The sequence below is a fragment of the Jaculus jaculus genome, chromosome 9, assembly GCF_020740685.1.
Source record: "Jaculus jaculus isolate mJacJac1 chromosome 9, mJacJac1.mat.Y.cur, whole genome shotgun sequence".
NCBI lineage: Eukaryota > Metazoa > Chordata > Mammalia > Rodentia > Dipodidae > Jaculus > Jaculus jaculus.
This window is the reverse complement of record NC_059110.1, coordinates 14,889,166-14,916,708: the sequence shown is the minus strand read 5'-3', so window position 1 is coordinate 14,916,708 and position 27,543 is coordinate 14,889,166. Positions and strand designations below refer to the sequence as shown.

At 49.7% G+C, this 27,543-nt stretch overlaps 1 protein-coding gene across 2 annotated transcripts; it reads right to left on the bottom strand.

Moving 5' to 3' along the window:
- Window positions 1-148: 148 nt before the first annotated feature.
- Window positions 149-26,326, bottom strand: Zbtb2 (zinc finger and BTB domain containing 2). Of its 2 annotated transcripts, none has more exons than XM_045159877.1 (3): window positions 26,250-26,326; window positions 8,515-8,699; window positions 149-2,335 (listed from the first exon to the last, which is right to left on the bottom strand). In XM_045159877.1, exons 2-3 carry the CDS (start codon window positions 8,685-8,687, stop codon window positions 961-963), a joined length of 1,548 nt encoding a protein of 515 aa, XP_045015812.1. In that variant the 5' UTR covers window positions 8,688-8,699; window positions 26,250-26,326; the 3' UTR covers window positions 149-960. The 2 variants fall into 2 exon arrangements, with proteins under 2 accessions (XP_045015812.1, XP_004651179.1); XM_004651122.3 differs by lacking the exon at window positions 26,250-26,326 and adding an exon at window positions 25,639-25,768.
- Window positions 26,327-27,543: the final 1,217 nt, after the last annotated feature.

Sequence of the window (27,543 nt, the reverse complement as noted above, 5' to 3'; positions counted from 1 at the left end):
AGCAGCGCTGACTTCGAAAGTCACCACCATCCCATCTGCTCCTGCCCTGCCCTGTCTGATGGGTGCGTTCCTTAGTCTCCCCTGCAGCCAGCACACGCTGATTCCCAAGCCGCTGGATGGTACACACACGCCCACCACTGGCAACTGCTAGAAAATGGTATGTCATTTTCTATTCAGAAAGTAATACAGGATAGTACATTCAAGTGATTTTTTAAAAACAAATTTGTCAGAAACTGAAATACAGCATCTTCTTGTTCAACCTGGAAAGAAGCCAACGGTCGCATAAGGCATGTGCATTAATTCACCTGTTTGTTGCAAGTATCCACGTTTTCTTTTACAAACACACAAACTCACAGCTTGTCAAGTTTATCCAAAAATTAAAGATTGCCATCACATTATTCCTTTTCTCTTTTGTATTTTGTTAAGGAGGATTTCTTGACTAGTGATTTCTCTTATCTGGACATAATCTCAAAGACACCCAGAGGATAAACAGTAGAAACATATTCTCGGGCTTCCAGTCTCCCACGCTGTCTACATCTTGCATAGTACAGAGCCCAGCTTTATCTCTAAGAAGCATGCTGTGTTTCCTGACACTGTTTCTCTGAGAAGGAAGACTTAGTACCCAGGGAAAGTCATAATTTTAGCTTACCAAATTATATTCTAGTTGTTTTGTTATGTGTCCTTAATTAGTTCCAAGTATGCTTTCTAATTAATCTAAAACTTCTCAAAACCTATTTGCTTATAAGTATTACTGACCATTATCTTTCCAATACCCCCTGAATTAAAGTACATTTACTCCAGGTTTATAATGCACAAAGCCTTTACAGAGGTGGGCGTGGGGTGAGGAGAAGGGGCCAGGGCCCCTTGGTATCATGCCACGGAGAACTACGGTTCCAAATCGGGAGGAGGGGAAAGAAGATACTTTATAAAAATGACAGTTTTTAAAAAGACAAGTAACATTCAATCTAGCAACACGGTTTCCTGTTCCTTTTTGATGGACGCTAACACCGGGTGGTCAGCTTCCGTTACCTCCGAGTCCCCGCTGCCCAGGAGAATGGACCGCCCCTCATCCAGGGCGAAAACGTCCGAGTTCTGGTTTTGGCACGAGTGTTTGACAACCTCGTTGGGAGTGGAAAATGTTTTGTCACACAAGTTGCATTTGTAGGGCTTGTTGGTCTGCACCAACATGTTGTCCATCTGGCTGCCCTCCTCGAACGTGCAGAGTTCCAGGGTCTGTTTGTCCACCATGGTGTACGTGTCGATGCTCTGGTTGAGGCACACGTGGCGGGCCGCCTGGTTGGCCCTGCAGAAGCTCTTGTCGCAAGTGCTGCACTTGAAGGGCTTGCCGGTGTGGATGTACATGTGCTCCCGCCAGTGGCTCTTCTGGATGAACTTGCGCCCGCAGATGGTGCACTCGTACTTGCGCCGCTTCACCTCGCGCTCCTGGTCCGCCTGCTCCAGGTTGTCGATGTCGGCGATGTCCGAGGGCGGCGGCGTCTCCGACTGCTGCTGCCCGTCGATGATGGGCGAGTCGGAGATGTGCTGCAGCTCGCTGTCGCTGATCATGCCCGCCTCGGGCACCTCCATGGCGTCCTTGGCCAGGTCGGCGGCGCTGCTGCACAGCGACAGGGGCCCGCGCGGCTCGGGCGGCGGGCCGGCGGCGAAGGGCACGCCCGTGTGGATCTGCAGGTGCTCCCGCAGGCTGCTGCGCAGCGAGAAGCGCCGGCCGCACAGGTGGCACGCGTAGTACTTGGGGAAGCTGCCGTTGCGCTTCATGATGCTCGGCTTCACGTGCGCGATGGTCAGGGCCGACGCCGGCTGCTCGTCCGAGGACGAGGCCTCCAGGTTGGTCTCCTCCCCGGCCGGGGCGGGAGGGACCGGGGTGGACACGAGTTCGGGAGAGAGCGAGGCCTGCAGCGCGTCGGCGGGCGCCATGGCTGTCCGGCTCACCGGGCCCAGGTTCGAAGTCAGCTGGGACAGGGGGCCCGCCTCGGGCGCCGGCTCCTGGCTCATCCTGGGCACCTGGGGCCTAGGCTCCCGCCCCAGCTTCTCCGGCGCCGGGGTCATCTTGGGGGCTTGTCTCAGCTGGTGGTCTGCGATCTGAATGCCGTACAGGGAGGAGGCCAGCGGGAAGACTTGGTCAGGATGCGAAAAGGTGCCTTGGCTGGCGAGGCTGGCCTCCTGGATGAGGGGGTAGGCGTGCAAGAACTTGATTCCCTGCTCCAAGCGCACAGGGTCGATGAGCTGCGGGGCCATCTTCCCAGTGTACATCAGGTGGAGGAGATAGCTGAATATGTCGGGCTGTATGTCCGTGGGCTTCAAACGGACACACTCACTGCAAGAAAAGAGCGCAACTGCTGTGAGGAAGCCAGCCCAGGTTTCAAACAGCAACATAAGGCCCAAGGGCCAAACAAACATTGGAGACATTTTCCATTTCTCACTGTGGCACTACAGGCTAGGCTGAGCATTTTTTTTTTTTTTTTTTTTTTAAAGATAAGGTCTCACTCTAGCACAGGCTGACCTGGAATTCACTCTCTAGTCCCAGGGTAGCCTAGATCTCATGGCGATCCCCCTACCTCTGCCTCCTGAGTGCTGGGATGGATTAAAGGTGTGCGTCACCTGCTAGGGCGAGCTTTATGTGAAAAGCCCAAGGTTCCACACCGCTCTGCTCTAGAGCTCAGCAGGAAATCGTTCACGGGTAAGTGAAACTAGCTGATTAGAAAGTGTCTCCAATTTAGATGACACAGGGCGCTCTTCACCTGAGCGCCTTGGCACAGGGTACCAGAACTGCCTGTGCCACAGTTCCGGAGCTGTGCACCCCCTCCACCATGCAGGCTGAAGCTTGGCAGGGGATGAGGCAGCTCAGAAAGAAGGCCTCCACCTTCCAGGTGTTGCTAGATGGCATTAAGAAGTGGCTTGAGGGGCTGTAGAGATGGCTTAGCGGTTAAGGCATTTGCCTGCGAAGCTGAAGGATCCCAGTTCGATTCTCCAGGACCCATGTAAGCCAGGCGCACAAGGGGGCACATGCATCTGGAGTTTGTTTACAGTGGCTGAAGGCCCTGGCACACCCATTCTTCTCTCTCTCTCTCTGCCTCTTTCTCTGTATTAAATAAAATATATGTATATATGAAAGAAGTGGCTTGAGCCAGGTATGGTGATACACACCTTTAAATCCAGCACTCAGAAGGCCCAAGTAAGAGGATCTTGCTCTGAGTTCAAGGCCAGACTGAGACTACATAGTGAACTCCAGGTGAGCCTGGGCTAGTGTGAGACCCTACCTTGAAAAGAAGCCCAAAAAAGAAGAAAAACAGTGGCTGGGGATAACGTATGCCTCACCACATGTATTTATGAGCGCCAGCAGGGCCCCACTGGTTCACAGCCACTCTCCCATCTAACTGCCAACGGGTGGAAAGATGGGGTGGGGAGGCAATAGCTACTCCTCAGCACAAGCTGGCGAGCAGTGAAGCTGGGGTTCAGCTTAGGCCTGCCCAATTCCAAAGCAACACTAGGAACCTTCTGAGCAGTAAAACTACCCACTGTGGTTGAGCACCCCAAAAGCTCAGTGACTCACGTAAGGCACCGAAGGGCAGTTGGCAGTACAGTTGGTTTTCTAACTTTTAGACTGCACCGTTTCAGAAACATCCTGGTAGAGGGGTGACAGCTCTCCTCAGACCATCACTAAAGTGGGAACTTCTAATGCGTCACTGGAACCTAGTGAGATGCACATCTCCTTAGCACGAAGTCTATGTTGTCATTCACCAAGTGAATATTCTATACACGATGCATTTTTTGTTTTTTTGTTTGCTTGTTTTTCAAGGTAGGGCCTTACTCTAGTCCAGGCTGACCTGGAATTCACTCTGAATTCTTAGGGCAGCTTCAAACTCACAGCAGTCTTCCTACTTCTGCCTCCTGAGAGTTGGGATTAAAGGCATGAGCCACCAAGCCCGGCTTGGAATCACTATGTAGTCTCAAAGTGGTCTCGAGCTCAAGGCAATCCTCCTACCTCTGCCTCCCAAGTGAGGGCTGGGATTAAAGGCATGCATCACCATGCCCGTCTACATTGAATGTCTGTAGGACTTATATATATATATATTTTTTTTCAAGGTAGGGTTTCACTCTAGCCCAGGCTGACCTGGAATTCACTATGTAGTCTCAGGGTGGCTTTGAACTCTCACAGCAATCCTCCCATCTCTGCCTTCTGAGTACTAAGTACTTCTGGGACTAAAGGCATGTACCACCACCTGGCTCAAGAATTTTGATTATATGACTTGGTATTATAACTTTTTGGTTGACTATTAATCATGTTTTTTTCTTTTTCTTTCATTTTTTTTTTTCTTCTTTTTGACTTTTGAGGTAGGTCTAGCCCAGGCTGACCTGGAATTCACTCTGTATTTTCAGGGTGGCCTTGAACTCCTGGCAATCCTCTCTGCCTCCTGAGTGCTGGGATTAAAGGCATGTGCCACCATGCCTGGCTTTAACCATGATTTTTAAAAAATATATCTTATTTTTATTTATTTATTTGAGAGAGAAAGAGGCAGAAAGAGGGAGAGAGGAGGAAAGAGAGAGAATGGGTATGCCAGGACATCCAGCCACTGCAAACGAACTCCAGATGCATGCAGTACCTTGTGCTTCTGGCTTACATGGGTCCTGGGGAAGCAAACCTGGGTCTGTAGGCAAGTGCCTTAACCACTAAACCATCTCTCCAGCTCATGATTTTTAAATATCTGTCACCATGCTGAAATACTAATAGCAAACCCTGTTTTTATAAATTTAACATTTCATTTTATTTCAAAAAAGGGAAAAGCCAGGTATGGTGGTTCATACCTGTAATCTTAGCACTGAGGAAGCTGAGGCAGAATGAATGCTACAAGTTTGAGGGTAGTTGGTCTATAGAGTGAGCTGTATGGGCTACTGGGTCTAAATGAATAAATAGAGTGGCTGATGTGACTTTAATAGTGACTTCTTTAAAATAATTTTTTAAGTGTGTGTGTGTGTGTGTGTGTGTGTGTGTATGAGCATGCCAAGTTCTCTTGCCCCTACAAAAAGAACATCAGATACGAGTCATTGTTTGCCTTAGGCTTCATGTGAGTAGTTGAGGAACTGAACCTGGGATGACAGGCTTTGCAGACAAGTACCTTTAACCTCTAACCATGAGCCACCTCCCTAACTCTAAAAGGGGTGTGTCAATGAGGACACTGGTTAGTCCCATCTTTACTTGGAGTCTTTTATATTCCTTCAGATGACAGACTTCAAATACAGGTAGTTTTCCTTTCAGATGAATTCCAACAATACAGCGGGGAAAGTGTAACACTGGGGAAATTCATCGGAGATTCTTTGCAGATGATGACTTTAGTGAACAGTTAACTCCCTAGTGAAGAAGGAACTAGGAGGCGCTGGGGACTGCAGGGACGCTCCTCAAGGGAGGAGAAGGGTATCAGGGAGCACCAAAGACCTCTGCTCCCCACAGAAGAGGAAGAACGGAAATCTAGAGGGGAGTTTCTTTTAGCATCCACGAAACTACCCAGCAGAGTCCCTTTCCGGAAAAACCGTGGTGGTTCTGCAGTTGTTGCCTGTAAGCTGTCGCTGACGGGAAGCTCTTCAGCTGGGACGGACACAAGCACGGGGCTCTGAGGTCACCACCAGTGACAGCGAGGGCTGCAGGAGCCCACACTTCAGCCAAGCCTGGAGGGAGGACCCCTGGGCCTGGCAGTGTTGGCTGAGTGCCAGGGAGAGGAAAGCTGGGAGGCTCTGAGGTCACCACCAGTGCCCGGGACCCTGGGAGGTCTCCAGAGACCAATTTGAATGGCTACATTTAGTTAAAAGATTTTTTTTTAAAAGCATAAGCACACGCTTGCATGTACACGTGCACACACATACAAAAACTTAGTTTTTCAAAGTTCAAGCCACTGCCTTCTGGGACTACTCAAGAGGCAGAGAGAGAATGGGCGTGCCAGGGCCTCTAGACACTGCAAAGGAACTCCAGATGCATATGCCACCTTGTGCATCTGGCTTACGTGGGTCCTGGGGAATCAAACCTTGGTCCTTAGGCTTTGCAATCAAGAGTCTTAACTGCTAAGCCATCTCTCTAGATTTTACCCCAGGGTAGCTTGACCTCTCTCTCAACCACTCAGCTCACTAGGGTCCAGACTGTCACTTTCTGTCCTTAACAGTATAATCCCATCTAAGGGTTGATTTACAGGTATCTGCTTGATAGAGTACTTGTACGCAGGAGAAAGATGAATAATATTTTACTAAACCTACAATCCTTTCTGGATAGACTTTCATAGTAATTTCCACTGTTAAATTCTTTCTTCATCAGACTGTAAGATAAGGAACTTTAAATAATGACAGATATATTGTTGGAAGGTTATACTTAGCAGTCTATTCTACTGTAATTTATTTATGTACATTTGAGAAAGAGAAAAAGGCAGAGACAGAGGATGGTGTGCCAGGGCCTCTACCATGCCCATTTTCTCTCTCGCTCTCCAATAAATAAATAAATAAAAAGGAAAAAAAAAACACAGCAAAAGACAGAGACATTTCACGGTAAGAACAAGACTGGAGCCGGGCGTGGTGGCACACGCCTTTAATCCCAGCACTCGGGAGGCAGAGGTAGGAGGATCGCGAGAGTTCGAGGCCACCCTGAGACTACTTAGTGAATTTCAGGTCAGCCTGGGCTAGAGCGAGACCCTACCTCAAAAAACAAAAATCCTGGACATTCAATGTAGCTGTGCCTGAAAATGCATTGCAGCAGGGCATGGTGATGCTTGCCTTTAATCCCAGCACTCATTTGGGAGGCAGGATCACCCTGAGTTCAAGACCACCCTGAGACTATTGATAAATTCCAAGTCAGTCTGGGCTACAGCGAGACCCTACCTCCAAAAAACAAAAACAAAAACAAGAGAGAGAGAGAGAGAGAGAGAGAGAGGGAGAGAAAGAAAATGAATCTGGGCTGAAGAGACAGCTCAGCAGTTAAGGCGCTTGCCTGCAAAGCCTAACAATCTGGGTTCGATTGTCTAGTACCCAGGGAAAGCCAGATGCGCAAAGTGTTGCATGCATCTGGAGTTTGCAGTGGCTAGAAGCCCCGGAGTGCCCATTCTCTCACTCTCTCTGCTTGCAAATGAAAATAAAAAAAGGAATATGAACCTAGCTGGGTGTGGTAGCACATGCCTTTAATCCAGCCCTCACCTTTTATCCCAGCACTCAGGAAGGATCACTGTGAGTTCGAGGCCACTCAGAGACTACAAAGTGAATTCCAGATCAGCCTGGGCTAGGCTAGAGCAAGACCCTACCTTGAAAAACAACACAACAACAGAAGAATATGAATTTGAGAGAATTGTGAGAAATGAATCTTGCCGAATGGGAGAAAGGAAGGGATATGCAAGGTATTAAGAAAACATGATGTGGGATTGATATGATTTGAAAGAGATTTTTAAGCTTGATTGCCGGAAGATAAGAAAGTCGGCAAGCTGGTGGGGCGGTGGCTCTTTGGGGAAGAGATTTAATTTACCTTAATTCATGCCCAAAGAGAAAAAAGACAGCTCTCAATGACAAGCAGGTCGGGGAGGCGCAGGGAAGGGTCACGTACACACTTGGGAACTAACTGGGTTTGGTAGACTGCTGATGAAGGCAGGACCTTTTTCCTGCATGCAGGTTTCCAGCAGCAAAGTCAAGGCCTCAGGTCAGGACAGGCCCCACCCACAGGAGGGAGCCCAGACCCGGGAAGGAGCGTGAGCAGGAGGGGGAGGGGCGACACCACACTGCAAAGAGATGCTGGGCAGAAAACCGCAATGCAAATGAATAGGAAGAGTGTGGGGAGAGGAAAGTGCTCTCCACAACACCGGGGCCCTTTTAAGAAGGTTCACAGAGGAGAACTGGGCTGTATTTCAGTAGCCGACAAGGTCAAGGACGTCCCCATCCCCCACAGACCCCCCCCAAAGCGCCGGGTATGGGGGGGACAGGACAGAGTATAAATAAAGAATAAAGGTCTAAGGGAGGGAGGAAGACAAGGAGAAGCTCTTTTCTGTGAAGTATTCAGGCAAGATGGAAAGAAAAACAAAGAAACAAACAAACAAAAAAAACAGCAAAGAGATTTTAAATTGGAGAAGAGGGAAGTGGGGAACTTATCTCCTACAGAGCCTTTGGTGCAGAAAGAGACAGTCCTAGGTACTGAAATCGGGCGAACTCGGACTGTCCTAGCGGAGGGCGCAGAGAGGGAAGGCGCCACTGAGGGGACCTGGCGGGCCCTGCGACGACCATGTGGGGACCACCCAGGTGGGACCCAGATTTGGAGGGGGAGGGGTTACAGAGCTGGCCGGTCTGATAATCCTCAAATGCTGCCTAAATCCTAGGAACCAAGAGGGCCAGGTGAGGTCACAGGTAATTGGGCACCTAGGAGCCCAGGGAGAGGCAGAGAGACTGGTGGTCCGGATGAAGGCAGAGTGGGCTGGGTGGGAAGAGGGACGGGAGTCAGCAGTCAGCAGCCATTAGATTATCATCAACCACGTTAGTTACCTGGTCTGATGGACAAACAACATCTTAAAGTAATTGGAGAATGAAGCAAGAACTGATTTGTGTGCCTTGAAGTACACATCGCCGATTGCAACCGTGCAGTCACACAGGAAACCGAACTCGCGCTGAGCGTTTAACTGCTGCAGTAGAATAAGTCCATGGTTGGTCAAATCCATTTTTTAAAAAATCTGCAAAGTAAACAATTTTATTTTTAAGAAAGGTGATCCACAAATCAGGTGTGTCCTTTATAATAATTATTCCTAACATGTCATCATGGCTAACGTGTCAGCACCGCTAAACATGGTACATGCATGAACTCATTCAGTCTTCTCAGCAGTCCGTGGAATAGGGTCTGCCATTACGCCCAGGCTTCCGATGATGTCATCCCGACAGGGCACTGTGGGGCTATGTGATCTGCCCAAGCTTACAAAGGGTAAGTGGAGAAGCCAGGGAATGAACCCAGGTCCTCTACCTTCCGGCACCAGTGCTTGACAAAGCGGCTAGCCTTGTCCTCTGAGTCCTTTCAAGATCCCAAATGCAAATTCTAATGGTCCAACAGTTTGTCCAATCTTCCACTGAGACACTGCTATTGAAGGACCAGGTGGAGTCACAGCAAAGGGGGTAAAGTTCTTACTCCACTGGAGGTTTCCCAGCTCTTCCTCGGCCCAAGAACCAGTGACACAATGCCTTGCATATCCATTAGGAATGGAGCTGGGCCTCCCTTTTGTGGGAGGAGGAAATGGGCTTTGAGACTTGTAATTTGCTTCAGGCCTTCCACCAGGAGGGCCGAGGAGTTAACATTTAAATTTGAATGCCCTGACCTCAAATTCTAGGCTTTCCTTTACTTGCACACCACCCTAACAAGCCGGGAGAAGTCACCAGAATCCCTGGACTGCTCTGCTGCCACAGCTGCACCCGTGGAAGACCACACGCCTCTGGGGGAGATGAGGACCAAGGCAGGGAAGGGAAATCTGCTCCTCCCCGTCCACTTAGCTCGGCATGCTCACAGGATAAAGCTAGACAGAAAGGAAAGGTAAACAGGAAAGGAAATATCTATATTTGCAGATGACATGGCTGTAATGAAGAAAATCCCAAAGAATGAATGAATGAATGAATGAATATATATATTTCCCAAACTACTGTAATTCTATATACTAGTCATGACCATGTGGACAATGAAATTAAATATTCACTCACCCCCACATACCAGTAAGATTTGTGTAGATAAGATTGTTGTACAATGTGTATATAGAGGAATTAGGATGATTAAAATCATGTTTACAAAAGAACAGTAAGGCAGGACAAATCAGTTAACTCCATATACTATACTGGCACAGAATTCAAAACTCTGGTATTGACAAAGATGGCCACACCTATCCGTGTGACAGAATGTAGAAATAGGCACTATAGAGGGCTCACAAAGGCACAAGAATGATGGGGCTAGATCAAGTGGTCTTTCATGGGCAAGAAAGGAAAAAAGACAGATCCACTTTGACCCAAGGCTCATACTTTATTATTTTTAAATATTTTTATTTATTTGTAAGCAGAGACAGAGAAAATGGGTGCAGTAGGGCCTCCAGCCATTGCAAAGGAACTCTAGTTGTACATCTGGCTTTATGTGGGTACTGGGGGATTGATTGAACCATTGAACCCAGATTGTTAGGCTGTGCAGGCAACTACTGAACTATCTCCATTTTATATATAACAAAAAAATGTGAGCCGGGCGTAGTGGTGCACACCTTTAATCCCAGCATTCAGGAGGCTGCAAGCAGAGGTAGGAGGATTGCTGTGAGTTTGAGGCCCCCGAGACTACATAGTGAATTCCAGGTCTGCCTGGGCAAGACCCTATTTTGACCCCCCCCAAAAAAATTAAATTAAAATAATGTAAAACACTGAACTATAAAATTTGGAAAATATTTTTAGGCATCTAAGGGTAAGGAAAGAGTTCTGGCATTTGACATCAAAAGTAGAGCAGGGCGTGGTGGCACACGTCTTTAATCCCAGCACTCGGGAGGCAGAGGTAGGAGGATCGCTGTGAGTTCAAGGCCACCCTGAGACTCCATAGTGAATCCTAGGTCAGCCTGAGCTAGAGCGAGACCCTACCTCGAAAAACGAACAACAACAACAAAAAAAGGAGAATTTATTGGGGCTGGAGAGGTAGTTCAGCAGTTAAGATGGTTGCCTGGAAAGCCTAAGGACCCAGGTTCAATTCTCCAGTACCCATGTAGACCAGATGCACAAGGTGGTGCATATGTCTGGAGTTCCTTTGCAGTGGCTGGAAGCCCTGGTACACCTATTTTCCCCTTCTATCTCTCTATCATCTGCCTGCCTATTTCTCTCTCTCTCACAAATAAATAAAATATTTAAAAAGAATTCAGCTGTGCATGGTGGCCCATGCCTTTAATCCCAGCACTCAGGAGGCAGATGTAGGAGGATCTCTGTGACTCTGAGGCCAGCCTGAGACTACATAGTGAATTCCAGGTCAGCCTGAGCAAGAGTGAGATCCTACCTCAAAAAACCAAAAAGAAAAAAAAAAAAAAAGCCTGCAAAAAGTCTCTGTGCAAAGGGGGTTACAGGTGGAAAAATTTAAAAAGCCTTGCAAGCTGCTGTCACTGGGGCAGCTGTAAGAGTTGAACCTGCTGGTGTGAAGAGGGCTCATGACGAAGGCCAGAGACGGGGCCGGGCTTCAGGGTAACTAGGACGGCAGAGAACCTTCCCTCCAACCTGACCTCTGTCAGGACACAACGGAGGAGGAGCTGCTCTTCTCTGTTAAATGTCAGAGCATGACCTTTCCACTGAGTCAGCCACCTTTCTCTACAAAACGCACCCTATCCTGAGACCCCACAGTGATATGCCACCTTGTCTGCCCTCACTGCCTCAGGTTGGGAAGCTCCCAGCCCCTCACCTTCCACAGTAGTTGGACACATACTGTTTCTTCCTTAATAATAACAGAGGGGCTGGAGAGATGGCTTAGTAGTTAAGGTGTCTGCCTGCAAAGCCAAAGGACCTCAGTTCAATTCCCCAGTACCCATGTAAGTCAGATGCATCCGGAGTTCATTTGCAGTGGGCTGGAGACCCTGGGGCACCCACCCATTCTCTCTCTCTTTTTTACATTCTCCCTCAAACAAACAAATAAAATTCAGATACATGCCACTTTGTGCATCTGGCTTGTGTGGGTAATGGGGAATTGAACCTGGGTCTGTAGGCTTCACAGGCAAGCACCTTAACTGCTAAGCCATTTCTCTAGCCCTGATATATATTTTTTAAATATTTAATTTATTTGAGAGAGAAACAAACAAAAAAAAAAAAGAGGCAGATAGAGAATGGGCATGCTAGGGCCTCCAGCCACTGCAAACGATGTCCAGACACATGGGTTACCTTGAGCACCTGGCTTATGTGGGTATGGGGGAATCGAACCTGGGTTTCAGGCTTCACATTTAAGAACCTTAACTGCTGCTGAGCTATCTTCTCAGCCCCTCCCACTTTTTTTGGAGGTAGTCTCACTCTAGTCCAAGCTGACCTGGAATTTACTATGTAGTCTTAGAGTGGTCTTGAACTCATTGTGATCCTCCTGCCTCTGCCTCCCTAGTGCTGAGATTAAAGTTGTGTGCCACCCGCCTGGCAGTTTTGAAAATTCATGTTTTAATGTCATCAACCGTGGATATTTTATTTATTAGCAGAGACAGGGAGAGAATGCATGAATGAATATGGGCACACCAGGGCCTCTAGCCGCTGGAACTGAACTCCAGAGTCATGCACCACCTTGAGCATCTGGCTTACATGGGTCCTGGGGAACTGGACCCAGGCTGTCAGGCTTGCTGCCGAGCACCTCAACTGCTGTGTTCTCTCTCCAGCCCAATCATGGGTATTTTAGAGGAGGATCCAGACCTTGTGTTGATGGATGTAAAAAGTATTTTCACGCTGGGCGTGATGGTGCAAACCTTTAATCCCAGCACTTGGGAGGCAGAGGAAGGAGCACTGCCGTGAGTTCAAGGGTACCCCAAAAGTACGTAGTGAATTCCAGGTCAGCCTGGGCTAGAGACCCTACTTCGAAAAACCAAAAAAAAAAAAAAAAAAAAAAAAAGATTTTCACCCTCACCACAGCAGTCCCTTCTCTTTTTATAAACACACTAACTTAAAGTGTTCTTTTTTTTTGGTGTTTCGAAATAGGCTCTCGCTCTGGCCCAGGCTGATAATTCACTATGTAGTTTCAGGATGGCCTTGAACTCATGGCGATCCTCCTACCTCTGCCTTCCAAATGCTGGGATTAAAGGTGTGCGCCACCACGCCCAGCCTAATTTAAGTGTTCTATTCAGACTGTAAGACTGGAGCCAGGATAAAAATGCTGAGTGTTTTGTAAGGGAGTCTGAGTTATTTCAGGATCTCCATTTAGGAACATCATAGGTCAGGAATCACATTAGAGGAAGGAGCACATGTGCCCTCAGAGAAATGAAAAAAACAAAATAAAACAAAACCCAAACCACCCCACACAAGGAGAAAAAGTACAGAACAAATCCTGTGTTCAAAATTCACATGGAGCCAGGGGTGGTGGCGCACACCTTCAATCCCAGACTTGGGAGGCAGAGGTAGGGCGACTGTGAGTTTGAGGCCATCCTGAGACTACACAGTGAATTCCAGGTCAGCCTGGGCTAGAGCGAGACCCTACCTAGAAAAACAAAAGCAACAAGAAATTCACATGGCGGGGCTGAGCACAGTGACTTAGGCAGGAGGATTGCTGTGAGTTCCAGCCAGCCTGGGCTGCTTAAAAACCCAAAAAAATTCACATGGAGAAAATGATATAGATCAATTAAAGATTCTTATTATGGGGCTGGAGAGATGGCTCAGTGGTTAAGATGCTTGCCTGCAAAGCCTACTGACCTGGGTTCCATTTCACGTAAAGCCAGATGCACAAAGTGGCACACATGTCTGGGATCTGTTTGCAGTGGCGAGAGGCCCTGGGCACCCATTCGCTCTTCTCCCTCCCCCTGCTTGTACATAAATAAATAAAAATATTTAAAAAAATCTTTTGGAGTCTTAAAAATCTTAAAAACAACAAAAACAAAAACAAAGTTCTACAACATCCTGAATGTAAACTAGCCTGAGAACACGGGTGAGAGGGGACAGAGGGTGCCAAGGGCCTACCAGGGCTGCTTTCTATACCCTGCCCAGCAGACAGAACCACCATCTAAGTCCCCTTCTCACTCTTTCCTTCCCATGGTCTCAATTATTCCCACAAAGTGTCTTGCCCTGCTGGCCTGCGAGGCTGCCTCTCCCCAGGGAGCCCTGTCTGCTCTTGCCTCCTCCTAGGGCTTTCCCACCAGTCACCCCAGCACCCCAGTCACCCCAGCACCACAGTCAGCCCAGCACCACAGTCACCCCAGCACCCCAGTCACCACAGTCACCCCAGCACCACAGTCACCCCAGCCACCGGCTCCCAAGCTGCTACGAGACTGCCTCAGGCAGTAGGGACATTACAGGCCATTTGGCCTCTTCTCACAGCGTTTCCTCCTGCAACAGGCGGGCAGGAAAGAAGACATTCTTACTTGTGCCTCTCCCCTTGGCCGTCAGACTACTTACTGACATCGTGGATCCCTGAGGAATCGGAATTTCCCCAGGAGGAGAGCCAAAGCCTGGTACCAGCTGGAGGAGGAATTTGTGTCCCAGGAAGAGATCTCCCCCAGTTCTCCTCCTTCAGCCCCCCCCCCCCCCCAGGAAGGAGACAATGTGGGCCAGTATGGGCAGGAGCACACCTTGGCCAGAGCTGATTAGTTTTGTGGACCTCCTGCCTCCTATGCAAACCCAATGTCACGTTAGGACCCAGAAGGAGAAAGACCTTTATTTGTTCCCCATCCCACTGTGGCCACAGAGAATCTCTCCCTTCTCTGCATTTCACGGCGATGCCTTCCACCGTGACTTTTGTCTAATTGGCATGTTGAGGGTCAAGAGGTCTAGCTGGGTTGTTATGGCTGTTCGGGCTGCAGGGCCAGTTCTGACCCTCACAGCTCCTGGGGCTTCTCTGGTTTGGTCTCCCTCTGGCTACTGTATCCCACCCTCCTCTCCCACCCCTCAGAGGTGGCTCCATAGCCTGCTTCTCTCTCTGCAGCCAGTGTCCTTTTGGGGAGTACGTCCACTTCTACTCTGCAGCCCCATAAAACGAACTCAATACCCCTTGTCCTCTCACCATCACTTCTCCAAAAGATTCCGAGAGGCCAGCCTTAAGACTACACCTGCCTGCGCTGTGCGAGCCTCACGCCAGCCACAGCGCTCAGCCCAGCCTCCGCTCCTCCTCCTCCTCCAGTCCATTCCTCCTCATCCTCCCATCCCTCAGTGCTACGGCTTGGTTTTTGCCCTCCGACTCACCTCCCATCCCCAGTTCCTGCCTGCTCACCCACCACTCAGAAAACAGCAGAGCCGTCTTTCCTGAGGCAAATGTGATGCATCTGTGTTCACAAGCCTTATTAACGACACATTCAGTATGCTCCGGAGCCCACCCAAGATAAAGGGTCCAGACTTTTCATTTCACACTTACGAAGAAACACTTAGGGGTTGACAGAGGGTTGTTGTTTCTCTGCGAGGAAAGACCTAAGCTACTCACAAACCTAACAGAGATAGGGGCCTTTTGTACATAAATAGATAGAAAGGGCATAATCCCCGTAAGTCATGTTAAGAGGAAGGACAGGTGGTCTTACATTCAGCATATGGAAAAATAATTTTCTTTTCTTTCTCTTCCTCTTCCTCACCCTCAGCTTTCTGAGTCTCAAGTCACCCAGGCTAGCCTTGAACTTCTGATCCTCCTCACCATACCTCCTGAATGCTGGGATTACAGATATGTCCCACCATGCCTAGCTGTGAAAAGTAATTTTTAAAAAATTAATTAAATTAGTTTATTTACGAGAGAGGGAGAGGGCTGGAGAGATGGCTTAGCGGTTAAGCACTTGCCTGTGAAGCCTAAGGACCCCGGTTCGAGGCTCAATTCCTCAGGACCCACATTAGCCAGATGCACAAGGGGGCGCACACGTCTGGAGTTCGTTTGCAGAGGCTGGAGGCCCTGGTGCGCCCATTCTCTCCCTCTCCCTCTGTCTATCTGCCTCTTTCTCTGTCTGTTGCTCTCAAATAATAAATAAATAAATAAATAAAACTTAAAAAAAAAGAGAGAGGGAGAGAGAATGGGCGTGTCATGGCCTCTGGCTATTTCAAACACGCTTCAGACATTTGCATTGCCATGTGCAGTTGGTTTACATGGGTACTAGGGAATTGAACCTGGGTCCTTAGCCTTCGCAGGCAAGCACCTTAACCACTCTGCCATCTCTCCAGCCTGAAAATAATTTTTCTAAGCCGGACATGGTGGCACATGCCTTTAATCCCAGCACTCGGGAGGCAGAGGCAGGAGGATTGCCGTGAGTTTGAGGCCACCCTGAGACTACATGGTGAATTCCAGGTCAGCCTGAGCTAGAGTGAGACCCTACCTCAAAAACCAAAATAATAATAATAATAATTTTTCTAATTGTAAATAAGTTACAACATAAAATCTTACCTCATGACACCATCTACCTAATTTAAAATTTGTTGTTTACTTTTCAGAAAGCTTCTCCTCCTATAGTCCACCCTGGCCTTGAATTTGTGGTTCTTCAGCCAGAGTCCCAAAGTGGTGAATTACTGGTATGTGCCTGCCAGACATACTTAGTCTCACTATTTTCTTGATACAAGATTGTTTTTGATCTTTTTTCTTCTTCTTTTTTTTTTTTTGGTTTTTCGAGGTAGGGTCTTACTCCAGCCCAGGCTGACCTGGAATTTACTATGGAGTCTCAGGGTGCCCTTGAACTCACGGCAATCCTCCTACCTCTGCCTTCCCAGTGCTGGGATTAAAGGCGTGCACCACCACACCTGGCTGTTTGTGATCTTTTTTTATCTTTCCCCTCAAGATAGGGTCTCACTCTAGCCCAGGCTGACCTGGAATTCACAGTGATCCTTTTACCTCTGCCTCCAAGTGCTGGGTTAAAGGCGTGCACCACCTCACCTGGCCCCCTTTTTTTCTCAAATTTTTTTTTTATTTACTTGCAAGTAGAACAATACAGATAGAGAAAGGGAAAGAGAGAGAGAGTGTATGGGCATGCCAGGGCCTCTAGCTATGGCAAACGACATGCGCTGCTTTGTGCATCTGGTTTATGTGGGCCTGGGGAATGGAGCCTGGGCATTAGGCTTCGCAGGCAAACGCCTTAATTGCTGAGCCACCTCTCTAGCCCATGTTTGGTGACCTTTGCTTTCAAATCAAACCTCTATTAAAAACCCTGTTTCTGGCCGGGCATGTTGGCAAATGCCCTTAATCCCAGCACTCTGGAGGCAGAGGTGGGAGGATCACTGTGAGTTTGGGGACAGCCTGAGACTCCATAGTGAATTCCAGGTCAGTCTGGGCTGGTGTAAAACCCTACCTTGAAAAACCAAAAACAAAACAGAACAAAAAAATTCCTGTTTATACACTTGTAATTCCAACACTGGATGGGCTGAGGCAGGAGCATACATAGCTCCTGTCTCTCAAAAAACAAACAAACAAACAAACAAAAAACCCCAAATCAAATATTGGCTGTTTTCATCTGAGTATGATGAGACAACATGAGGTGATTTCATCCATTTTGGAACTTCTAAATTAGCTAAACTGGGGAGCAGCAGTTTCTTTCCCTCACGCTCCCCAGTGACGGGCCAGTACAGAAGGGCCCCTACTCTGGGCTGAGTTCGCCAAGTGTCACACACTGAGCCTCGACTCTACTCACCAGCCAGGGACAAGGGCTTCCCACTTCTACTCTGGACTTTTTCTTTTCTTTTTCTTTTTTTGTGGTTTTTCAGGTAGGGTCTCACTCTGGCCCAGGCTGACCTGGAATTCACTATGGAGTTTCAGGGCGGCCTTGAACTCACAGTGGTCCTCTTACCTCTACCTCCTGAGTGCTGAGATTAAAGGTGTGTGCCACCACGCCCGGCTGTTACTCTGGATTTTTGAACATGCTGCTTTCTGCAAAGCTGGTGTACCCACAGGCATGTATGTGCATTTAAACACGCACACAATACACACATACACACACATACACATTCACGCCCGCCTCACGAGAAGGCGTCTGCGCACATGCCGGTTCCGCAGCTGGTCTGTGGTTGACTGTGCCCTAGTGCTTAGGAGGTGCCTCCCAACCAACTTTAATGCCTTCTACATGTTGGAAGAATTTCTCAATCTAAAAGCAAAACATGTTTCCTATGCTAATAATTAAGTAGTTCTGTGCTAGCTTTAGAGTTGACCGTGAGCCTGTAGGGCCAACAACCTAAGCAGTGTGATGCTGAAGGCCCTGGCTGTAGACTGAGTCGGGCTTTCAGCCTGCGGCACCATGTGATCGCTAAGGAATAAAAGACCAAGGGCTAGAGAATGGCTGGCTGTGGGGGCGGATAGGGAGAGCGCAGGCTTGGAAAGATAGTTTGAAGATCTGGAAGTGAGCAGCACTGATTGGTGGAAGAGGGTGGGCAAGATCAAAGCTCTTGGACTTTGTACTTGTAACTGGGTAGGACTGGGAGCTTTCCTCCAGCAGATATCCTACTTTGATGGAGAGGAGTATGTTGGGGTTGAGAGACTGCCCAGGACCTCAGGACCAGACACAGAGGAATCCAGGGTTCCTACCAACACTGCTCTGGTCTCAGAAGTCTCGTGAGTGACGCCTGAGGATCTTCAGAATTCAGGCTTCCTGGCTCGAGAGACCTTAAGCCACTGTGCTGTGGAGTTTGAGGAGTTTTCAAGTGGCTGACATCGAGTCAGGGGGGAGGCCTGTTCCCTTCTGGGTATACCGTCACTCCTCTGTGCAGAACCTTGCCTTCACTTCTAAGGGGTTACTGATCTCAGTCACAAAGAGCCAGCAGTAAGAAGAGAGTGATGCTCTATATGAGACACCCCCAAGGCCGGGGTGCAGCTCAGTTGGCAGAGTGCTTGCCCAGCATGGATGAATCCCAGGGTTCCATCACACAAACCTGCCCCTGCACTTGGAAGGTGGAGGCAAGAAAGATCAGAAGTTCAAGGTTATTTTCAGTTACAGAGGTAAATTTGAGTTCAGCTTGGGCTATAGGAGACCCTGCCTCAAACAAAACAAAACAAAACAAAATCCACATTTAGTACTGGTGAGTGGAACTTTAACAAGAGGATAACTTACGCAAGTCACTTGTTTTTTCCCAAGTTAGAACAGTGAGTGGAGAGAAGCAAGAAAAGGAGACATGGAGAGAGAGGTACTGCTTACAAGGGTTTGCAGAAAGACTTCCTTCTCTGCTTTGTAGGCACACAATGCTTTTCTTTTTTTCCTCAAGTAAATCCTGCGAATCCCGAGGCTGGAGATATATTCATGCCCAAAAGTGAAGACAAAAACAAAGTTTTCCCACAGCCAGATGTAGTGATCCTTTAATGCTCTGCTTTTCATCTTTACCATTATTTTCCCCTTTGACACTGGGTCGCTGAAGACCCAGTTGCCATGTGTCTTCCGGGCAGCTTGGGGGTGTGTGGGGGGCGGGGCAGGGCGGGGTGTGGGGGTGGGTGGGTGGGTTGGGGGGTGCGGCCAAAGGAGCAGAACGGGACACAAAGACTCACATTACATCGTGGCTACCTAAGTTCCTCCTTTATTTTCACTCAATGAACTAGGACCAACAGCGTTTGATTCCCTTTCTAAAGATAATAGCTCTTCAACACCCGGAATATCACTAGAGGCACCCATGGCGAAGGCACTAAAAGGGTCTGTTGAAGCCCCAGGATTTAATTAAGTGAAGACTAATGACTACTGTAATGCCCAGGGCGCATCAGGAGCTGGAGTCACTACTAGCAAATAGGATAATTCTTTCAGGGAGTTGGACCCTTACCAGGACAGAAAGTGCTTCTTCAGTTGGTACTGTTAACATCAATGCCACACGGAGGGCCTCATGAACCCAACCTGAGTGAGGCCGTTTTTGAGTTTCAGCATCCTTTAAAACTTAAGTCCAGCCATGTGTGGAGGTGCGTGTGGCCTCAGAAGGCTGAGGTAGGGTCGCTGTGAGTTCGAGGCCATCCTGAGACTGCATAGTGAATTCCGGGTCAGCCTGAGCTAGAGCGAGACCCTGCCTCAAAACAAAACAACAAAAATCTTCACTCCAAAGGTATAGGAAATGAACCTTATTTAGCTGTAGTGACTGAGTGGCAGTCCCCTGACATTTATATATTCACTGCTCTTCTGTAATAATTAGAGAAAGGAGGGACATAGGCTAATAGTACTTGTTTTTGTTGGAAAGGATCTGTCTTTTCCTTTGTATTTTGCTTACATTTGCATTTAAATTAGTTTTTAATTCCCAAAAAGTTGGGCTCAAAAGAAGGCACTTCAGGGGCTTTTTGGGTGTCAAATGGAAAGCAGGCCAGAGATTGGTGACCGATAAAGAGCTGATATTACAGTGGTAATTCTAAAAGCATTATGCTCCAGCCAACTTTAAAGAACTGGACCACACCCAGCAAAGTAAAAGCCACTCTCCCATTAGCAACAAAGCAGAGATTGCCTTCCTTTGTATATACCATAGATAATGTGTAAAGTAATCTTGAGAAAAATGGGTCTGGCCCTGTGTGGTGGCCATGCATTAATTCAGCACTGCGGTGGGAGCACTGCTGTGAGTTTGAGGCCGCCTGGAGACTACAGTGTGAATTCTAGGCTAGCCGGGACTAGAGTGAGATGCTACCTCAAAAAAAAAAAAAAAAAAAAAAAAAATATATATATATATATGTATATATCTCCATTGTTATCTGATATATTGGAAAAAAATTTTTTTGAGCCAGTGTCACAGTGTACCCAGATGGGTCTAGAAGTGTGTGGTCATGCTGGCTCAGACTCTCCAGTCACCTTCCTCAGCTGGGAAAACAAGTGTGCCAACATACCAGGCTCATGTATGTGAGAAGTATTTTAATATTTTAATTTTATATATTTATTTGAGAGGGAAAGAGGCAGATAGAAGGAGAGAGAGAGAACGAGCGCGCGTACCTCCAGCTGCTGCAAACAAACTCCAGACGTGTGCGCCACCTTGTGCACCTGGCTTACATGGGTCCTGGGAAATTGAACCTGGGTCCTTTGCCTTTGCAAGCAAGTGCCTTAACCACTAAGCCATCTCTCCAGCCCAGGGCATTTAAAAAAAAATTATCCATTTTGAGAGAGACCTAGAGAGGCAGATAGAGAATGTGCCTGCCAGGGCATTGAGCCATTGCAAATGAATTCCGGACGCATGTACCTACTTTTCTGCATCTGGCTTATGTGGATACTAGAGAATCAAACCTGGGTCCTTAGGCTCCACAGACAAATGTCTTAACCACTAAGGCATCTCTCCAGCCCTCAGAAGTATTTTAATAGCCACAATAGTTGATAATGTACTTCTGTGATATCACACTAAAGTCTGACAAGTAGTTGTTTTTGTTCTCTTTTTTTAAAAATATATGTATTTATTGCTTTTCTTTTCTTTTTATTTTGTTTTTATTTATTTATTTGAGACAGACAGAGTCAGACAGAGGGAGAGAGAAGGAGACAGACAGAGAGAGTGGGTGTGTCAGCGCCTCCAGCCACCGCAAATGAACTCCAGACACATGTGCCATCTTGTGCATCTGGCTTATGTGGGTCCTGGGGAATCAAACCTAGGTCCTTTGGCTTTGCAGGCAAGTGCCTTTACTGTTAAGCCGTCTCTCCAGCCCCTATTTTTTTGCTTTCTGAGGTAGGGCTTCACTCTAGTCCAGGTTGACCTGGAATTTACTATGTGGTCTCAGGGTGATCCTCCTGTACAGGCAAGTGTCTCATCTGCTAAGCCATCTCTCCAGCTCTCTCGGTTTTTAGGCAGGCTCTCACTCCAGCCCAGGCAGACCTGAAACTCACTTTGTAGCCCAGGTTGACCTTGAACTCACAACAATTCTCCTACCTCAGCCTCCATGGTTCTGGGATTTTAGTCGGTACCACCATGCTGAGCTAGCAGTTGTTTTTCTTAAAGGTTAGCTGTAAGATCTAATGACATCAGGAAAAAAAAAAGCTGCACTGACGAAATCATCTTTTCTGCCTTAACGTACTCCTAATAGAACTTTACCATGCACAATTTTATCATTATCCAGTGGTCATTTGGGAAACATCAACTCACTGAATTAAGCAATTTCCCCAATATCAACATATTGAAAGAACAGTAATCTTAGTTTTAGTGTGAACACAGTTTAAACCATATGGAACTCTGAAAGGATTCTGGGGATTCACAAGCATTTGTAGACCACAGTTGGACAACTATTTATTTATTTATTTTTGTTTTTTCCAGATAAGGTCTCACTCTAGCCTAGGTTGACCTGCAATTCACTATGTAGTCTTAGGGCAGCTTCAAACTCACAGTGATCTTCCTACCTCTGCCTCCCGTGTGCTGGGGTTAAAGGCATGCACCACCACACCTGGCCTTCTTTTTTTTTTTTAGAGTTTCCTAATTTCATGGGTGTGTGTGTGTGTGTGGGGGGGTTGTAGGTGTACCAAGGTCTCTTGTCACTGCAAATGCACACCAGAAATCAGTGCTGGCAGATTTTGCAAGCAAGCGCCTTAACAACTGAGCCATCATCCTAAACCCTCATGTTTTGAAACAGGCTAAGCTGGAATTCACTATATGACCCAGGCTGATCTTGAACTTACAGCGATCCTCCTACCTCAGGTTCTCCATTGCTGGGATGGATTACAGGTGTGTGCCATATGGTAGGCCTGAGTTTGTTTTTTTTTTTAAATTAAATATTTTTAGCTAGGCATGGTGGCGCATGCCTTTATCCCAGCACTCAGGAGGCAGAGGTAGGAGGATTGCCACAAGATTGAGACCATCTTGAGAGTACATAGTCCAGGTCAGCCTGGGCTACATGAGACCCTACCTTGAAAAAGCAATATATAGTCATAAAGAAAGAGAGACAGAAAGAGATAGAAAAAGAATGGGTGGGCCAGGGCCTCTTGCCACTGCAAATAAACTCCAGATGCATCATCAGCACTTTTAGCATCTGGCTTTATGTAGATACTGGAGACTTGAACCCATGTTGGCAGGATTTGCAAGCAAGCACTTTTAAAACCACTGAGCCATCGTCCCATCCCTTGATTTTTCTTGAAGAAAAGCCACACTTTGCATCCCTCACACATGTGGTCTGAGAGGATGTGTTTGAACATGAATACCAGCCTCTCAGCTGTGCTGTGTATAAAAGAATAGTGTTGGGCTGTCAGCTCTTGCAAGGGTTCTGTGGTGTGTGTGATGTGCACGCATGTGTGTACACCTGTGTGTGGGGGCTAGAGGTTGATGTCAGATGGTTTCCTCCATCACTCTCCATTTATTTGTATTTTTTGGTTTTTCGAGGGTCTCACTCTAGCTCAGGCTGACCTGGAATTCATTATGTAGTCTCAGGGTGGCCTTGAACTCACAGAGAAACTCCTACCTCTGCCACCCCAGTGCTGGGATTAAAGGCGTGCACCACCACGCCCAGCTCTTCACTCTGCATTTAATCCTTGGGACAGGGTCACTCACTGGACCTCTCCCTCTCACTGACTGAGAGATCAGCTAGCCAGTGAGCCCCAGGGATTCTGCTCTTCCACCTCCTGTGCTGGGGTTGAGGGGTACACTAGGATGCCTGGTGATTTATGTGGGCTCTGGGGATGTGAATTCAGGTCCTCACGCTTGCATGGCAAGTAGTTTACCATGGATTCACATTCTCATTCTGTGTCTGAATACAGTCTCATGTCGTCCAAGCTGGCCTCAAACTTGCTATGTCATGAATGCCCTCCTGCCTCTATCTCCCCAGTGCATAGGTGGCCTGATTCCACTTCCCCTGCAATCCTTCCACTTCAGCCTCCAGGGTGCTGGGATTAAAGGAGTGTACCACCATGCTCTGTTCTGATTCCAGATTTTACAGGCTATTTTACAATGCAAAAATATTGACTCTTACTCTGTTGCTCAATATTTTGGTGAAGACTTTACACTCTTTCAGCAGAAGCTTTAAAATTGTCCAATAAGCAGGCAGGCTGCACGACTAAGTTTTATACCACCTGCTAATAGCCCAGGCTGACCTGGAACTATGTAGCTTCAGGCTGGCCTCAAACTCACAGTGATTCCCCTACCTCTCCCTCTCGTGTGCTGGGATTAAAGGCGTGCACCACCACACCCGGTGTATTCTTAATATGATGGTTTAAATAACAGCCCATTTCTTTGGCTAGAAAATAAATTCATTAAACCTTAAATTTCTTCAGTGAGAAATGCCCAGCTTGAAAGAATTTACTGTCCGTGATAAATTACTTTCTTGCTAAAAATTACCAATTAACAGTTTACATACTGTAGGCACACACCTAAGGAGGTTATTTCTGATCGCCCATATACTATGTATTTTTTCAACTTGTGAAAAATGAAAGAGACGAGTCAGCTCTAACAATATAATTTTAGTATGTGATATTCACACATTGCTCTGGGTGGTGTCAACTAGCTAGGACTCAACAGCCAGGTTAGGCAAATTCAGACCTATATGTTTTATTTATGTAAAACGTTACCCTGTGAAAATGAATGAATGCAGACTAAGTGGGCTCCCCATAGGATGAAGAAAGGAAAGCAAGAGCTCGGGCTATTTCTCTGAGGCATAATTAGGAGCTCATGTAGCACAGCAAATGGCAAAGTAAGAGCTATTTTCACGGCCTGTGCGGCATCCCTGTCTTTCTTCTTCATAGCCTCTTTAAATCATTTTTCTGTTTTCCGAAGTAGAGTCTTGCTCTAGTCTAGGCTGACCCTGGAATTCACTATGTAGTCTCAGGAAGGTCTCGAACTCATGGCGATCGTCCTACTTCTGCCTCCCAAGTGCTGGGTTTAAGGGCGAGCGTCCACACCCCAGACTTATAAGTAATTTCTGTGATATTTTATTTGCAAACAGAGAGATACAGACGGGGGGGGAGGGGAGGAAGGGGAAACGTATGGGCGAGCCAGAGCTTCTAGGCGGGGCAAACAAATTCCAGATGCATATGCCACTTTTTTTAAGTGGGACCTGGGGCGTCGAACCCAAGTCGTTAAGCTTTTGCAGACAGGCGCCTTAACCGCTGGGACCTCTCTCTCTCCATCCCCCAGGGCATTCTTTAATTCGCGATCGGTTAAGAGCGCCCCAAACCCTTGCTTCCTATGCAGTTCTGTTTAATAATTCATGGTGTGTTGTGGGGGTTTTCCACTCCAGCGAAAACCCACGGGGGTCGTGTGGCACCGCCACCTTCGCTTCCCTTCCCTTCCCTTCCCTTCCCGGGGCCGGAACCGCAGCGCCGCGGGCCGCACTGACGGCCCGGAGGCCGGAAGCCCAAGGCCGCCCCGGGGGCCGTAGCGGTCGCGCATGGGCGCCGCCCAGGGAGGGACGCGTCACCTCCCGGCCACGGAGAGCCGCTCGGCCCCCCTCCACCCCCTGGGGAGGAGCGCGGCCTGCGTGGGGCGGGGCGGGGCGCGCGCGGGCGGCGCCGGGCTCCCCGGGCCTCTCGGGCCCGTCCGGTCTCCGGGCCCCGCCCCCACCCCAGAGGCCGAGGGGAGGGGAGGGGAGGGGAGGAGGAGGAGCCGCGCCGCACGCTCCCGTCAGCCTCGCGTGCGTGCGTGCGTGCGCGCGCGCCCCCTCCCCCCCCCCTCACGTCCCGCGGAGTTTAACACAATGCCGACGCCTACGCCGTGCGCAGCGCCCGGGCCGGCCGGCGCGGGGTGGAGATGAGGGTGTGGGGCGTGGGGCGGGGGGAGAGGCCCGGCCTGGGAGAGAGGGAGGAGCGCGCGCGAGAGCGGCAGACAGCGCGAGAACCCGAGCGCGCCGGAAGCGCGCGTGCGCGCCCCCGCCCGCGAGCCGGGGAGGCGGAGCCGCAGCAGTAGCGGCAGCAGCTGTAGGAGCCGCTGCAGCTGGGAGAAGCGCCAGAGAGGCCGGGCCTGCTCCGGTCCGACCGGATCCCTCCCCTCCCCTCCCCCTCCGCTCGCTCGCTCTCTCCCTCGCTCTCTGCTCGCTCCCCTCCCCCCAAGCCCACTTCCGCAGCTCGCGGCCTGGCCGCCGAAGCAGCAGCAGCAGCAGCGACGGCGGCGGCGGCGGCCAGCAAGACGAAGGCGTCGGGAGGATTTACGCACCTGACGGGCCCGCCTCTCGGGGCTCCGACGCGGGACGCTCACCGGCCGCCGCCCGCTCCGGGACTCACTTGGCGGTGGCGGCGGCGAGAAGGGAGGGAACCGGCGACGGGGAACGGAACGCGAATTCGCCCCCCTCCCCTTCCTCCCTCCCTCCCTCCCCTCCTCCTCCGATCCGCCGCCCGCCCTCTCGGCTTCCGTCCCCTCCCCCTCCCGCAAAGCCCCGGATGGAGCCGCCGCCGACTCGCCGCCGCCTGGCTCCGGGGGATGGTTTTGTCAGGCGGCCAGAGCCCCGGCGCCAGGCGCAGCCGCCCCCGCCCCACCCCCTCCCTGCCTGCCTGCCTGCCTGCCTCCCTCCCAGCCCGCGGGGCGCCCCTGCCCTCGCTTCCCACAACCCGGAGCCCCCGCGGCCCGGGGCCTCTGCCTGCCTTCGCCCGGAGCCCCGGGAACGGGAGTCACTCGTTGCCTCTTTGTTGCCACCGCCGCGGCCGGAACCGTTTGTGAGCTCCGGTGGCCCCCCGCCCCCCTGCGCTTTCCCGGAGCCCGGGGGCCCGGGTGCTGGGGGGGGGGCGGCGGCACGTGGGCACCGGCCCCGGGAGGCGGTGCGCGCTTACCTGTCGCCGGTGCAGCTGCGGCGGGGCGGTGCGTGGAGGTGGCGGCGCGGGGCAGCCTGGGCCGTGCGGTCCTCGCCGCCGCCGCCGCCTCTCGCTGCCGCCTTCGATGTTGCAGCTGCTGCTGCTGCTGCTGCTGCTGCCGCCGCGGTCGGTGTCTCCGGCGCGGCGGCGGCGGCGGCGGCGGGGCTTTTCCTGTCCGGTTACGTTAAGGTCACATGACCGAGAGAGCGGAGCGACTAGTGCAAAGAGGCTGAGAGCGGCTCCCGCCGGGGGGGAGAGGCGGCGAGAGAGCAGTGGCGGCAAGAGCCCCCTCCGCCCCCCCCCAGCCGCTCCCCTCCCCCCGCGCCCGCCCGTCTCCGCCTCCGCCTCCTGCTGCTCGGCCGCCGCCGCCGCCGCCTGCAGCGCTCGCTCCCCGCGCCATCGCCGCCGCCGCCGCTCCCACCCCGGCTCGGCTAGCCGCTCCAGCCAAACTTCTGCAAGCCATGTGCCGCCGCGGCGATCAAACTTCTCTCCGCCTACCGGGGCCCGCCGCTGGAGTTCCCCCAGCCCCTGGTTGACAGAAAGTTGTTTTCGGTAGGAGCGGTGCTAGGGAGATGCTCAGCTCCCGCATCCTTCCGCTGAGAGATGCTGGGAGTCGCTTGGCTGCACCTTGGTCCCCTGCGCTGGACCTGCGTTAGCTTTTCATCTTGAGATAGGACACGAAGTCACTTAACTGTTCTTGTCACCGACGGGGTGGCCTGGCGTGTAGAGGTTAGAGGTGCTTTCTCAGGTTGAGTTGCTGTGAGGTGCTTCTGTTAAGGTCGTATGTGATGGCTTCGTTGAGTTTTGCTTTATGAGGCTTTGGCCCCTAACATACCAGAAGTTGGCCGTTGTATGTTCGTCGTGCCGGGACGTTTACGGCTGGGTTTTAGTCTTTAAGTACCTGGTAGGATGCATTCCAGAGTAGATTTTAGAGGCCTGGACAGTCTTTTCACAGGGAGATGCTGAAACTTGGTAAATGGCAGAGGACTTACAATTCCCTGATGGCCATTAACATTTGGAAGTTTATTTTTTTGTTGTTGCCATTTTGCTAGAATTTCTATTTTTGAAGTTAGTTTAGTTTTAGTCCTGAAACTCAAGTTTATTTTATATACCTAGTGTTTTGAGTTCTCAAAATAACATAAAGCTTAACACATAAGAAAACGGAGGTAGGAGTTTCCAGACTACTCTGGTTTAAAAACATGGTCATACACTTGCTTTAAAACATTGTGTCTTAAGTGCCTTGGTGTCTCACATTTTGATTTTGATTTACAGA